The following is a 16669-nucleotide window of genomic DNA, read 5'->3' as shown; positions in this document are numbered from 1 at the left end:
TGAACCACCTTTTAACAAGTTCTAACTGTCGTTTGTCGAATTCGTTCAACTAACGCAATCTTTCGTTTGTACTTTAGAAACTTCAAGGCGCGGTGCAAGACGAAACAGTCAGGCTAAAAAAAAAAGAAGAAAAACTTTATCGTTTTCTCTTTAGATGTTCCTTTATGTGGATTAATTGTACATAAATTTGTTCTTTCGTGTCCCTGAAGATCACAGTTTATTTTTAATGAACTATACATTTTTCAAGCAACCTGTTTCTGGAGGAGTTGATGACCATTTTATAAGGCTAAAAGGAAAAGAAAATGCCAACAGACATTGTTTCAAAAGAATACATGGTCCAATAATTTAAACCATCTCCCTCCAGGGTGCGCTTTGTACGTTTAAAAAAACTGGATATCTATAGATGATTCGTGAACAATTGAACTATGCTTTATTTGAGAATAAATATTCATATAGGTAAAGAAAACAAATTTTCGTCAAACTTACATGAATTTAGCCTCATAATTCTCAAAACATTTTAATATATCATCAGACTAAATGAAGGTAATTAAAAAATGTTCATAATGGCCGTATGCTAATTTTATCTTCAATGCATACACACAAACCATGCAATGAAAGGCAGCATACGATCGTTGTTTAAAACACATTATATAAGTAAGGACTTTTCGTTGTATTATAATTATATGATAAATGAAATAATACTGAAAACAATCAGTTTTCAAAGATTTTCTCACATTATACTCATGTCCTGCTTTTTTCTCTGATTTTTATGAAACACCATTTCGGCCAACCTTCCCTCGCTTCTCATATCCTTACATCTGCTTATCCTTTTCGAAATTCCAGTGGGATGCTCCACCTTCTGTAATTTAGCTTTTTAATTTATTCTGAACTGTCTGACCTGGTGCTAACTTAAGGTTCACCTCTCCTGTAGCTTTTACCCGTAGATTATTCACATGCGTTAGTCTCTTGCTTTATTCTCAAAACTTTAGCTCGTAATTGTACCTGCATCACGCACTAGCATCTGAGATTCACCTAAGATACCTGCCAATCTCATTTAGGTCTGAACTCATCTGCGTACATATTGCATGTCATTTGTTTAGTCACCAAGGAAGGAGACCTCAGCATAAACTAGGGACTAGGATTTCGCCTTAAATTTCAAAATGAATTTCCTTCATCAAAATCATTCAATTAATTTTATATCAATAACATACAGTATATTAGAAATATATAGTAATATTCTTTACGAACCTGTTGTCTTTCTTACAATTTTTCTAGTCGCCTGAGTGTCTTCGAGTCTTTAATTACCACATGCGTCTTATAAACAATATATTATATTAAATCTTTTTTAATGTAGCTTGTTGAGTTTACCTCCCCTTTCTGGAACTTTAATTTTTAAGTAACTAATCAACGTTCCTTAAGACAGTACAGACAAAGTAAACTTTCTTTAAATGAATCTAAAGTAACGCACCTCAGTCATATCCTGAGAAGCAGAAAGTTTTTCTATACTACGTACCATGTTATGGGTAAGGTCCGATACATTATTGGCTTGGTCAGTGAGGTTGCAAAGAAGTCTTCTGGGCTATCAATGCAAGACTGAAGCAATTGCACTGACCAAATTGTAATGCTGATTCTTGGTGCGTAACTATATTGCCACTCTAGGTTTCCAAAATTAATTAAAGACCTAAATATTATCCGCATACTGCTCTGATGATGTGATAAGTTTACATGTATACAAGAATATTGTGTACATGGTAATTAAGCGCATACACACATCCGACCTCCATACACTGGCTTGTTTGGGATGTTTTTTTTTAAACATTATTAGATTATATTCTAAACGGAATCCAGAAACTTAGCAGATTGGGTAACCCTGCTGAATATTTTGGCAAAGTATTTGGTTGATATATATATTTTAATCACTGTAATGAATGAGGAATTAGTAAATAACCGATACTCTGCACACTCATAACACACAATTCAGTTTTATTAGCAAATAATGAAAAGCCTTATATATTTAATTAACATTTTTACATTATGCTGTTGCATAACGTTAAAGAAACGGACGATTGTTTGTAAATTTTTATTTTAATTAGTTGCATAACCTGTTAACAAAATAATTTTTTGAAAGGCAAAACATTTCTTCAATCATCCTTGTCGACGTCGAATTCAAAACCTCTATGTGGATCTGACGTGTCAGTTTCCCACAACCAACCGAATGCTCAGTACAACGATATATATACAAATATATTCACGATCATCTGCTACAGTATTCATGATTCAAACAATCTACAAAAGATTTCACAAATATATTAAAAGATGGGAATGGTTTTTAAATGTCTTTCTTGACCAGAATAATTACTTTTTGCTCATCCAAAAGACAACATCTAACCAGGAAAAGTAATTAAAGCAAACAGAAGTAACTTGTCAAAAGTAATTTGAAATCGCAGGAATAGCTAATAAATCAAGATTTTAATGCCAAATAAAAGAACAAAATGGCTTCTCAAATGATGAATATAACTTGGAAATCAAATTCCTTAAGTATCAAAAATGACCCATGAAAAAGAAGTAATAAAAATGAAAATAATTTTCTTGTTACTTGGTATTTTAATTGTCTCATAAAGTTCGTTGTAATACACGTGTAAACACTAGAGTTATTGCCTTTTTAGTTTCCCAAGGCATGGGAAAATATTGGTAAGTGATATATTTGTGACAGATGACAGTTTATTAATAATGGGATATGTCTTTTATATCACTTTTAAGTGCGTTAATGGGAGACATATCTTTTATCACTTTACCTTCTAAGTGTGTTAATGGGATAAGTCTTTCATTTATTTACCTTCTAAATGCCAAAGTAATGTAATCAACGGCATGAAGAAGAAGCGCTGGATAGAGTACTGTAAACAAGCTTCTCCGCTTCTAACACGCTCAACGGATCCACATCCTGTACAGAGTTGCCGGGTGTTTGATTCCGCTTTCGTTTCTGTTGATACTAAAAAAAAAAAAAACTTGGGTAACCTTGTATAAATCATGGTGCAGCAACAAACACTCAAACACCTTTATCAGACCATTTACAGCCAGGCTGTATCTGCAGAATGCGGCCTTCTTTCCATCGGAAACAGCGACGGGAAATTATACATTTTTGAGTAAGTAGCCTAGATTAATGTTCCGACGATGCTTACACGAGATAAATTTCCCATACTGGCACAAGGCGAGCTTGATCTATTAACACCAGTAGTGTAGCTAAGTGTACCGTTTATAGCCTAGCTTATCCGGTATTGGCTATGTTGTGAGTAGAGAACGACGGGAACAGGTTCCACAGACAAAACAGACCTAACCTTTCCTAGAATGCCATGTCTTGACCTAACCAGACCTTACCTTCCTAACCCCAAGTAGCAAAAAAAAAAAAAAGTTGATTTTGCGACCTTTTTTTTGGGACGAAATTAGGCTAGTGACAATCAAATGGAGATATACAGCTCAATAACAGTAAATTGTAAGCAACATCAAGGAATTAATACAGTAAACAGTAAGTCTCTATCTTAGTTCAATGTATAACAGTTATTCTTTCTTTTTTCTTCAGCCTTAAAAGTGGGAGTGCCAGTCGTGAATCAGCAGTTGGTGATCACTTAAGGTCACCATCACATGTTTTGAATGCTCACACAGACTCTATTTACTCTATGATAAGTGCAGATACATTTTGTGTTACTGGAACAAATGGTACAATTACGGTATGTTATTGTAAATTTCTAGAATTGTTTTAATTATGGTTATACTGTACTTGTATAAGGCTTAGAATTGTAAGATACTGCAGTAGCTAACTTGATACATGATATATAAGTGGTGAAAGACTGATTTGATATGTAATTCATATGTAACATAGCAAGCAAGCAAACCCTTTATTTTACTGATGCTTTTTTGATTCTTAGCTGAAACAACAGCATGCTGAGTGCTCTGTATTTCCTTAAATTCTTTTTACTTTACAAATTTGAGTATTGATCCTATGGATTCCTTAATTGATGTTGCATATTTTTTTTAGATATTTACAGGTTTTTTCTTTGTTGGCCACACACAGTGTCAGCCTTTGCAACCTCAAGGCTTGGAAACCAATGCAACATATACTTGATCCAGACTTAGCTTCTTTAGATCTTTTGAGTGTGGTAACGTGATTGATTTCCTCCGGCTAAAGGCAAGCGGGTTTTGATTCCCTCATTTATTCATGCTGTCTTTAGTTTCACAGTTAAGTCTTTGACTTGGGAAATTGTCTGCTTATAGTAACTACTGTGTTGAGAACATGACTTTCTACCTTCGTTACCATGCTTTTATGACGTACATGCAGATCTCATATTTTACAGTATGCTGTGTTTCAGCTTCTACAGCTACAACTCCATGTCCTTCAAAGAATTAGAGTCTTTGCCAGTCTCAAGGCTCTCAGCCCTCAGGCAGACTCTTAGTTCCAGTCAGCAACTGGGAGTTTTCTTTAGCAGTTGGAGCCTTCCTTCTGAGCTGGTATCAGACAATTGGAGCCTCCCTTCTGAAGTGTGATCAGTCAGTGATACAATTGATGGGTTACTTCAACAAGTAAATTTAATTTCTCCATATAAAGATTAATTTTTATATACAAACCCATCAATCTGTCATTTATACATTTTGTCCTTCCACCCAACCCACCTCCTCTCATCCATACCTGGTCTAGATGAGAAGTGAGGTTCTTACATAGGAGCAGAGGTTTGAGCTAGTATGGCCTGTTGCCAACAAGCCAGCAGATGTTTATCTGTTTGGTATCTGGGAATGGAGTGTGTAGGATAACATACTCACAAATGAAAGACCATGATGTAAATGATTGGTTTATAAAAAAAAAATTAATTTTGTTCTTGAAAAAGTACACTTTTCTTGTTGACATTATTTTTGGTACAATAGTGCACCACTATTTATTTGCTCTTGGTTTTAAATTTCTATAAAGAAAACTTGAGATCAAAGTGAGTACTGGCATAAGTTACAGAATGAAAATAGTACTTGCCACAGTAGAATTTGATTGGTGAGATATTCATAACATCTAATGCATATCTGTTTGAAAATTACTTCCATACATTTATAAACCATTTATTATTTTTGTCTGCATTATTTTTCAAAATTTTCAAATTCATGATTCTGGTGGTGTACTTAATAATAGTAATGTAAGTCTAGTGTTGTTTTTCATTAGTAAATTTAATTGTTTTTTTTATAGGGCCGCAGATGGAATGACCTAAGACAACAACAATCCAGCATTGCTTGGACAATATCTCTGGATTGTGATCAGGCCAATTTTGGGGTAAGTGACTGGATGTGGTTGGGTAATGTTGTATTTGAAATAATTAAGAATGTTGAAGAATGTTAGCTATCAAATTATCCAGAATTAGCTTTGAAGGTTTTATGAGAAATAGTTGAGAATGTTGAAGAATGCTAGCTATCAAATTATCCCAAATTTGCCTTGAAAGTGGTTGTATATAATGTGGTTTCACCTATAGTAAATTAAATTCAGTGTTCAGGAAAGAGTGTAAAGATGTTGTCTAGTTTATTTCACCATATTTTTAGTCATTTCATTCTTATTGGAGTCCTGATATCTGGTTCTAGTCTTCATGAGCCTCAAGAACGAACACCTCGATTTTTTATCTGCTAGTCATCAAGGAAGTACCTTTTATCTTATATATCTGATAGTCATTGAGGAAATGTTTATCAATTCAGGGTGTATGCTGCCAACTACTTTATACATTTTGAAAAATTTAGATATGACATGCAGTAAGAAAAGAATAGGTTGTAAATTGAAATTTTTTTTTTTTCAGACACCAGAGGTAAATGCCTTGGCCTATGATAATGAACGCAGAGTAATTTATGCAGCTTGCGGAGATTGGAGAACACATGTTTATGACCTAGAGACAGGGAAGAGGCTTCAAACTCTTGATGGACATGATGACTATGTTCATGATGTTGCCTTAGGTCAAAGGTACTTATATTTAAGTCATCAGCTTGCACACATATTGCTTGTAATGTATATCATGTTTGCCAATTTTAATGACAGAAACTATGCTGAACAAGGTCTGAGGTGAAATTCAGTAGTGTAACAATAAAACTTGAGTCTAGTGTATGATACAGTCATATACAGTACCAGACTTAATTTTTCTTACTTTTTCTTAATTCTAGATTGCTGTTTGGAAGTTTTAATGTTGTCATATTCCTTTACTCCTTTGCAGTAGTATTTTTACTTATGGAATTTTAAATCATTTAATTCTCATTATTACCAGTGGGAAACTGATAGCAAGCAGTGCAGAAGATGGAGGAGTATTCATCTGGGATCCTCGCTCTGGGCGTGAGCCACGTCATAAAATTTTTCCCCATTCTCATGAACAGCTTGCAAGGCCTACATTCGGAAGGTTTATCACATCAGTAGATGTTGACAATGATTGGTTGGTAAGTTACCTAGTTCAGCTTTGTTCATTATTAATCATTAATTCTTTTTACTTGAATCTTAGTCAGCAAGTTGCACACAAAATCATTCTTATGTTAAGTTATAAACTATGCAAAATTATTAAGTTTTCATGTTATTATTGACTTTTCCTCATATTAAAAGACATATATTAAATTATTAAAACTTTAGTGCCTTTGTGGGAATATCTGTGTGATATCTAGAAAATGCCAGCAATCACCAAGTTTACTCTTGTAGACAGTAATTGTAACATTTATAATAGTTCATAATGTGTATAAATTCTAACTCTCAATTTGTGATATATGATTCCATTACAGGTTTGTGGAGGCGGTCCTCGTGCAGGCGTTTTCCACTTACGGTCCCTTGCACTGACAACAGTGTTACCCCCTTCTAAAATTGTTCATGTTGCAAAGTTTACTCGATATGCTGAAGGTGGTGATCGGGGTGGCATTGTTGTAGCAGGTATAGTATTGACTACAATGGAAGCCACTTCCATTTCTTTAAGGTTTTGTTTCTGTTGTGTCACAAAGTGAACGTTGTTATTTATGATGAAGTCAAAAAGAAGTAAATTGCACAGAGCTAATAAATGAAACCATTCAGTCACTTGCTGAATGCGAAGAGATGTCAAGATATTTTAGTTTATGCGTGATTTTTTCCCACTGTTTCCAGGTGTGATGCCACATATATATGTGTGTAGTTTAGCTGGACAAGTGACAGCTCAGCTTCCATGTTCTTCTCCTTGTATCTACACTGTACATGTTACTAGGAAACCATACACGGTAAGTTTTAGTTGCTTCTTAGTTTAAACTAGTGTCAAGTTTATCATGGTTGATTTTATAGCTAATCTTCATCTGAAGAGTAGCTCTCTTTCTCTCTCTCTCTCTCTCTCTCTCTCTCTCTCTCTCTCTCTCTCTCTCATATTAGTGGTATCCTTACTAACATTTGTAATATCCTTACTAGGCATCACTGAAGTCACAAATTTTCTCTCTCTCTTACCTGTCTAATAATAGATCTTTATGGAAAAGCACTAAATATTCCTATTTTCCCACTGCCCTGTCAGTTCATTAATAAATCTTTATCGTACATCACTGATGTCACCCATCTTCTCTGTCGTATTTGTCCAGTAACAGATCCTTACCAGACATGTCAGAAATTACTCATCTCTCATATATTGCTCCATTGAGAGATCTGCCAAACATCAGTCATCTATCTTCAAAGTCATATATGTCCATAGATAAATCTTTACCAAACATTGCTAAAGTTGACTGTCTTCTCTTTCATTGTATCCATTAATACAACCTCACCAAACATGGCTGAAGTCACCTACTAGGGAGAGATACATAATCATGATTATACTGAGTTTTGTGACTTAAAAGAATCCCAGAATTTAGAAGACCAATAAAAGAAGACTGCCACCTGGATCACATAATTGCTCTGTCTGTGGGAGCTTCTTTCTCGTCCTCCCAACGAAATAACAATTTAGGCATCACATCACATGAACAAGTGATGTTTTTTATAATGTAAAGGCACATTATTCATACTTACCCATTAATCATAAGGGACTATGTCCTCTTCTCATCCATGCAATTCCTGCACTCATTCAGTCCTCAGTAAAATGCAGTGGAAATAGTGTGGATCTGATGAGTGATAAGAGGTCGGCCTGATAGAGTGAGTGCCTTATGATTAATGAGCTTGTATGTTGAATATGTTTTTGTGTGCTTAAAACTTTGCTTTTGGTATTGCTTGAAAATGCTAAGTCAGCTCTCTCCTGGAAATTCAGTAACATGCTGAGTAAATACAAAGTTGCTCTTAGTCATGTCTGAAAAAATGTACAAGTAATCTCTCGATTATCTGGATTAATAGAACCAAGGCTCTGTTGGATAAAGGCAAAATCCAGATAAGCACAATTAAAAAACTGTATGATTGTAAAACTGCAACTCCTTACCCTGACTCCTCTACCTTGTTAATACTGCATAACCATAATGCTGATGAACAATAATTGTTACACTTTAAAGCCGAAAACTTGATGCAAAAAGCACTTATCTGCCTTATTTTCCCATATTTGCAACAAAATATACTGCATAAATACACTAAAAAAAGTAAACCCCCTTTTTTTTCTCATGCACATAATACGCAGTACGGTAGTTTACACAAACAATTATTTTCATTTTACCAAAAAACTCTTTAAAATACACCATTCACAAAAACAAACCTGCAAATATAAAAATACTTTTTCTCTGTTACCTACCTGTGTGCATTGCCCTTGGTGCTTACCATGGCCGAACTTTTTAAAAACTTGTTAGGAGGTTTACCAGTCCTCTTCCCCCACCTCCAGATTGACTGTCATCAAGACCAGCATCATCATCTTTTTCCTCTGCCTCCTTTGACTCCCAGGAGACATTAAGTGGTGAAGTGACCAGATGAGGCTTAGAGTTGCCTAGATGGTCAGGGCCATCGAAGTTGGGCAGCGACACATCAGGTTCTTGGCTGAAGGAGCCCCACATGTCAACAAAAAAGGATGCAGACGTACTCACATGTGGTTCAAAGCTGAACAATTGGGTTAACAAAGAAGTGAATGTGATGGGCTTGGGTGCATGGTAGTTTGGGATCTGAAGAAGCTCTCAAAGGTATTTAGATGATGTGTATGATGGTTCTGCTTTGCAATGACATTCCGTCAAAAATCTCGCATTTGTGTAGCCATGTCCAGTCCCCAAGGAAGTTGTTGTGGTCGATGCTGGGGTTCTCCAACACATCGATAACCACACTGAATGGCCATGTACACGTGTGTATGATGGCACTCGTTGTGAAACATCCTCGTCGTCACCACCAGCAACTGCAACAGCTGTCTTGCTGTCGGAGAGAAGTTGGTAGCCAGGGTCGCCACTGTCATCATCCAGCCGCTCCTATATGTCATCCTTGGGGACGTCGTCGCCTCCAGTTGTGAGTTGGGCATGGAAGTCATCAACTTCGAACCCCTGGAAGTCTATCATGCCCTCTTGACCAATCAGTATATACTCCCAGGCACAATTGAGGGTCTCTATGGTGACATCCCTCCAAGCCTCTGCAAAGGTGTAGATGGCAGTGTCCATTCCACCCATGTATCCAAGCCTTGCTCCTTCTCTTCACCTTCCAGTATTACCATCACCTCCTCCAGGAACTTCCTCCTGTATAGCTGTTTTGTTGCAAAAATAACACCTTGGTCCATTGGCTGCATTAGTGCAGTTGTATTAGGAGGCGAAAACATGACTCTAATATGACCATGGTCACCAATCAACTGGGCCGTATTAGGATGTCCAGGCACATTATCCATGAGAAGCAAAGCCTTTACCTGATGTCTAACAATGCCAAGGTTCTGTGTCTCACGATGAATAACCTCCTTTCAAAAATGATTATGGAATCAATCAGTTACAATCTTGGAGGTGAACCAAGCCTTTGCTGAATGATACGCAGGACGGTTGCTTTGCACATCCAACTACCACTGATTTGCCAGTAGCAGTTATTTATGGTTTTTGATAGTTGCTTAGTCTCAGCTATTTTCAGGTTACTTATTAGCTTTTGAGACTTGCTGGTTGAATAACCCATTCTTGAGGATCGTAGGTGTGTCATCTGCAAGTGCCAGGATAGGGAGTGTTTTTATCTTTGGTCTGATGTTCTTGTAGGTGAAGCTGTCAGGTCCAACTCCATTTTTGGTTTTGGTAAAAAGGCTGTATGCCTTTTTCAAGTGTGGTTGGAATTTTTCAAGTCGAAAGTTTCTTATCCTTTTGATATGGTAGAATACTTGTTTGTTATGCCTAAGTGTACAGGTAACTTTTTGGGTTTAATAACAATTCTGTTATATCTTCTTTTTACAATTTTGACATTTAATGTTTTTTAAATATCATCAGTTATCACAAGTAGAAATATTCACTTGGTCATGAAATATATTTGAGAAACTGTATTAGTAAATATTTATTGTACTTAAATGATGTTTAGTTCTGCATATGAGTAAATTCAGTCACTAAGCTTTTTTTCTTTCTTCAGGTTATGACGTATGGTGGGATGAGCTCAAAATTAGATGTGTGCTACAACCTAAATTACCGTGACCATGTTGTATCCCTACATGAAGAGTAACCAGTGATGGCACGAATTAAACCTGTAAAATGTGTGCCGTTGGTTACCAGTATTTTTTACTCTTCTGTCATTATAAATTTCATTGGCTTTTTTCTTTGCCATTATTGTAAATGGAAATGTTTAATGAACATGATTATGTTGCACTTAAAATGGTACTGGATTCTTGCTTCTCAGCTTTTTTTTTATTTGAATACTTGGGTACATTGTTACTTTGATGCACTCACAGTTTTAACAAATTTTATTAAAAAGGTTACTATTATTTTCTGTATATAAATATTTTATATAAGTATTCTTTCAAAATTTTAAAAAACTAATTTGTAATCCGTAGTTCTATCATTTTCATTGTTAATTTGTTTTGGGCTGAGTTAGATTTGGATAAGTTCTGTTCACAGTATTTTTACTCTTACAGGAAACTCCCAATGTTGGCAAGTGTCATTGGCTATTAGGTTTTCCTTATAATTTTCAGCATTCTTTGTGTTATACAAGAGGTTTCCTTTATACATTAACTGAATTATAATAGTTATGTTTAATTAACCTACAGTTATAACACTTGTGTGTTGCTCATGTAAAGCAAAGGTTGCTGTTCAAGTTTCATAAATATTCATTCAAATTTCCTAGTGTCGGACATGGGTTTGTGTAGTAAGGATGTGATGTTGTGAATTATACAAATGAAAATCAAATGAAACATGGAAGTGTTATTTAGTGTTAATGGATAAGTGACATACAGCAACCATTACATTTGTTTGTTGTTGAGATTCATTAATTTTGTGTTGGGTTGTACATTTTTCCATACAAGGTTGACTTGCATTGATCTGCATTGGAGAGAATAAGTGTATCCTTGATTGTGGCTTAAGTCAGTCATGACAAAGACATTGGCAGTCTGTAATTGGACTGCTGATGCGGACAGTAATTTCTCTTGTGTCTGTTTATTCAGTAATAAATTACTGAATAATTATTGGTGACTCATCTTGATCTCTGGGTAGAATGACTTGCCTCTTAAATGGTTACTGTATGGCTAGCCTTAAGGGTTTTTTTATGATCCATCAACAGAAGAGCTGATAGGCAATAAATTATATTTTACATATTCTTCTGTGTTGTATAGTGAGTGGCTTTAAAGTTATATTTGGACAGAAATCTATCTTCTAAATGCATTAACATTTGGGAAAGAAACGGTGCAGTTGTGTGTTAGAGTACTTATACATTCAATGGGTCCATTTTAAATTAATTTTGTGGATGAGTGAATTAGACATACAAGATTTCTTATGAATCCCAGACAGAATATCAAAGGTATTCCAAGTAATATTTATATGTAATACTCTGCTGTTTTTTAGAGTAAATGAACATTTTTTCGTGGTGTTTCATTTTATTCCATTTTGAAATATAAACAAATGATAGGTATTCCTATAGGTGCTGATTATAGACGTAATGTTATCAATTTATATCCATCCATACTTTTGATGATTGAATCTTAACCATACTGGTCACTGAATAAGGTATGACAACACTCAGATTTATTAACCCCTAACATCATTAAGTGTTAGGGATCAAGGTGCCTGAGACCTCTAACACCAATAAATGTCTCTTATAATAGATGCTCCTGTTTCTCTTTCCACATGCACACATACTAAAAACCTGTTGGTACAGTATATCTCATGACCCTTCTTTGATTTGGGAATGTCATGCAATTAATAATAATTTTATATTTAGTAATTAAATCATTGATTATGAAAGTTTTATGAGAATCATTACATGAAAAAATGAACAAAAATTTAAACATGAAAAGAGCCTCGGAAATGTTGGCCAACTCTAGGACAAACTCAAACAGCAAACCATGTACAGGAAGTGACCCACCATAATCCTTTTTGTCTTGTTTTTGAGTCATTTACGAGACTGACTACATATTTTATGAAATAGCTGCCTGGCAAATTTTTATCCATCCATGATTTATGCATAGTCGTGAAGTCTTGATGTATATTCAAAAGACTTACAAATTTATGTGGAATACAAAAATATCTTTTGATGCTAATTATTTGTTATTTTCTCCATCAAAGAATTACCAGATATTGTTTTGTGAGGTGTAAGGGGTGTATTCTCTCTTATCTAAGGAATTATAATGAAAAATCTAAATTTATCACGAAATATATAAGTTAGAACAATCTTGTTTGCGTTGTTAATGACTTAATATTATGAAGTTATTGGAAAAAAATTATTGTGAGAAATGAATGACAATTAGGGATGCAAAACCAACATTTCTGCAAAATAATTAATTATCCACACTCCTGGCTACAATGGAGAAAGGCATCTTCTGGATAATGAATAAAAAACTGATTGGTTGCTTCATAGTTAGAGAAATACGGAGAACAGTCCGTATGGAGATCAAGTTCACCTTCCATTAAGCCTCCAGTCACTCTGTTTACTATTTTTATATGTATCAGTACAGATATATATATATATATATATATATATATATATATATATATATATATATATATATATATATATTTGTAATTTATATTTATATGATATGGTCACTTTTTACCAAGAACGTAACTGTAATTCGAGAAGCTAAGGAGGCATTGTGGTTTTTACAATTGTGTACATACATACGCACATTTATAATATATATATATATATATATATATATATATATATATATATATATATATATATATATATATATATATATATATATATATATATATATATATATATATATATATATATATATTTGAAGGCTCAGGTATCGTTGAAGCATTATAATAATAATCTGATATCCATCAAAATTGGATAATAAAATAACAAAAAGTATAACAAATTAAGCATCATATCATAAAGTAATTATTAAATAAATTATTATTATTATCCTTTCTAATTCACTTTTATTTTTTATATTAAAGTGATTAAAAAATAAAAAAATATTTCTTAGGAGAAAGCCGAATTTCTGGGCATTTTGGAAAATCAGTAAACAGCAACACATAAACGTGGTTGTATTCCTAAGTCCCTTCTTTTTTAGGCGGGAAATTTGCTGCATTCTGATTGGTTCTCGATGACGTCGTTAACTACACGTACCTTCCGTTATGAAATTGTTGCCATTTGGCAATAGGCTTTTAATTCTAAATCACAATTTATTTAATTATATGTCGTTTTTGTGCATAAGCCCATTATCACAAAGTCTTAAATTCTATATAACATGTTTTCAAATAAGTTTGAAATCAAGAAATGCTCTTAATGGGCTAATCATTCGGATTTTCTTCATGGAAGAGTTACCGGTTTTTGTTTTTATGGCGCAAAAGAAAATTCTCATCCAAGGATTCTGGAGTAATTATACAAACCCTATTTAAATTTTTGATGAGAAGAAAGCTATAAAATTTAATTTCCCCCTTCAATGCCATTTTGTCAGGTGATATACATTTTTAAATAATTATTGTAAAAGATGAACAAAAAATTACATGGTAAAACTAACACTTTTGTAAGAATCATCGCTATCCAAAATGGCTACAATGGGGAAGTCTGGCGTCTGCAAAAACTAGTTGGTTACTGTTATTGGCTAAGAAATACAGAGAATACTACATACGGCATACGAGAGCGTATTTCATTACACCTACAATGGTTGCATAAGTTTAACAGTCATTACGATGCAAGGGAAGGCACCCCAAATGTAATATTTGCTGAAAGATTTAATATGTTATTTTTAAACGTGTGGCACCTCGAAACCACACCATATTTCGTAAGCAGCGAGACTGGAGAGCTTCTGCAGCCCATATATAAATATAATTAAGTTCTTACGGTTAAGAGGTCTTTCGATATATTAAACAAAAATACCCCCGTCACAATAATGTTTTGTATTTAATTATATCTCTTCAGTTTCATCTACTGTTACAGCGTACTTATTTAGTAAAATCCATCCTAGAGATGGGGAGCATCGTCACTCTCGGGGTCTCAGGAACTCTGGGGCGAGCTCACTTATACAGACGTAAATTTGGAGGACGCTACGGAAGACTTTAGGAGCTCTCTTTAAAGGCACTGGCCTGAGAAATTTGCTAGTAATTTTTCGAAACTGCAAAGTATTGCGTAAAATTATCACATTTTTAAAGTGTCATTTTTGATTCCTGTTTTTCGTTACTTTTTTTTTGGCTGAACTCTGCTGTACGTTAGAATGTACCTGAGAATCTCGAACATCTTTGAAGGCGACACAGGTGGTTTGGAATATAGTCAGCATAGCAACACTGTAGCGGTTTTATGTCTCTCTCCTGAAGACTGAAAAAGCATTGAAGGTATTAGGAGTTTCGGCAGTAGGCTGTGGAAGTCGCATGACATTGTCACTTGAAGAAAATGAAGAAAAGACCTTGCCCGAAAAAAATGTCTACACACACATATATAGGCTATGTATATATATAAAAAAATTTATGGAGCTGGTTATTTCGTTATGTGGAAGAATGCCTGACTAGGAATAATAATAATAATAATAATAATAATAATAATAATAATAATAATAATAATAATATTCTTTGAATGCAGAAGCTCCATCAATTGATCATAACTTAAGGTGAAAAAGGAAATCCCGCTGTTTACAGAAGCTGAGAAAGGAGAAGGCGTAGAGATAATGAGAGAATATGGAGAGTTGTAGAGAAAGTGGATTAAAAAACAATACCTATTAAAATTGGGTTACTTGACAAGAAAATAATTTTTAAAAAATATAAGAAAAATTTAAACATTCTTTTATTAAAATGACCTAAAAAGTAAAAAATAATTTTTAGAGACACCAGGATTTTCCTACAATGTCTACAAAAATAAAAGCATGGGCCCCAAACATGGAAGGAAATGCTACAAGAACAGGAATATATATATATATATATATATATATATATATATATATATATATATATATATATATATATATATATATATATATATATATATATATATATATATTTTCAAAGCTGGGTATTTTGTTATGCGGCAGCATACCTGACTATGTTATATCATTTAGACTAAGCAATAACAATAATAATAATAATAATAATAATAATAATAATAATAATAATAATAATAAAGAGCCTTTTCAACGAAAGAAGCTGATAGGAGGGAGATACAGGATTAGAAAGTTCAGGAGAGTTGTAGAGAAAGTCGATTTAACAAATGATATCAAGAAGTAATTTGATATAAATGACCAACAACATTTCATACATACATATATATACTAAATGAAAGGATTTTCTCTCATTTTTATTTTTATATTAAAGTGATAAATCACCAACTCCAAGTAAGAAAAAAAATTAAATTAAAAACTAAAAAAATGCCAAAAAATCCTACGGAATTTCTGGCATTTTGGAAAATAAGCAAACAGCAACGCATAAATATGGTTTAACTTCTCAAGTGCCTTCTTTTTAGGCGGGAAATGTCCTGCCCTTTGATTGGTTGTCGATGATGTCATTAACTATTAGGTACCGCCCGTTATGAAATTGTTGCCACTCGTCAATAGCCAGATAATTCTAAACCATAATTTATCTAAACATAATTCGTATTTGTTTATAAGCCCACTGTCACAAAGTCTTAAATTCTACATAAAATATTTTCAGATAGGTTTTGAATCAAGAAATACGCTTAAAGGGCTAATTATTCGGATTTTCTTCGTAGAATAGTTACCAGTTTTTGTTTCTAACGATTTAAGAAAAATCCTTATCCAAGGATGCTGGAGTAATCATAAAGAACCTATTTAGGTTTTTGATGAGATGAAAGCTATTAAATTTAATTTCCATCTTTAATGCCGTTCTATCACGTGATATACATTGTAAATAATTATTGTGAGAGATGAACAAATATTAACAAACCAAAAGCAACCTTTTTGTAAGAACCATTGCTATCCGAAATGGCTACACTGGAAAAAGGTAGCTTCTGCATAAGTACCGAAAAGACTAGTTGGTTACTTGTTATTGGCTGAGAAATACAGAGAATACTACGTATGACATTCGAGATCGTATTTCATTACACCTCCAATGATTCCACGATGCATGAGAAGGCACCCCAAAAGTGAATATTTGTTGAATGGTCAATTACTTCTTTATTACATAAGTGGCAACTCGATACTACACAATTTCGTAA

At 33.8% G+C, this 16669-nt stretch overlaps 2 protein-coding genes across 2 annotated transcripts in view; one reads left to right on the top strand and one right to left on the bottom strand.

Annotated features, from left to right (window-relative positions):
* Positions 1 to 16669, bottom strand: part of LOC136854117 (armadillo repeat-containing protein 8-like) — a 294260-nt gene that overhangs the window by 46277 nt on the left and 231314 nt on the right. The window lies entirely within an intron of this gene.
* On the top strand, positions 2859 to 11916 carry thoc6 (THO complex 6). The gene is made up of 8 exons (XM_067130297.1): positions 2859 to 3143; positions 3578 to 3725; positions 5222 to 5305; positions 5817 to 5977; positions 6276 to 6441; positions 6775 to 6919; positions 7127 to 7236; positions 10478 to 11916. The coding sequence occupies exons 1-8, from the start codon at positions 3028 to 3030 to the stop codon at positions 10565 to 10567; spliced, it is 1020 nt and encodes a 339-aa protein (XP_066986398.1). The 5' UTR covers positions 2859 to 3027; the 3' UTR covers positions 10568 to 11916.

The sequence above is a fragment of the Macrobrachium rosenbergii genome, chromosome 28, assembly GCF_040412425.1.
Source record: "Macrobrachium rosenbergii isolate ZJJX-2024 chromosome 28, ASM4041242v1, whole genome shotgun sequence".
Lineage (NCBI taxonomy): Eukaryota > Metazoa > Arthropoda > Malacostraca > Decapoda > Palaemonidae > Macrobrachium > Macrobrachium rosenbergii.
The sequence above is the reverse complement of the archived record's forward strand: the minus strand, read 5'-3'. Positions and strand labels throughout refer to the sequence as shown.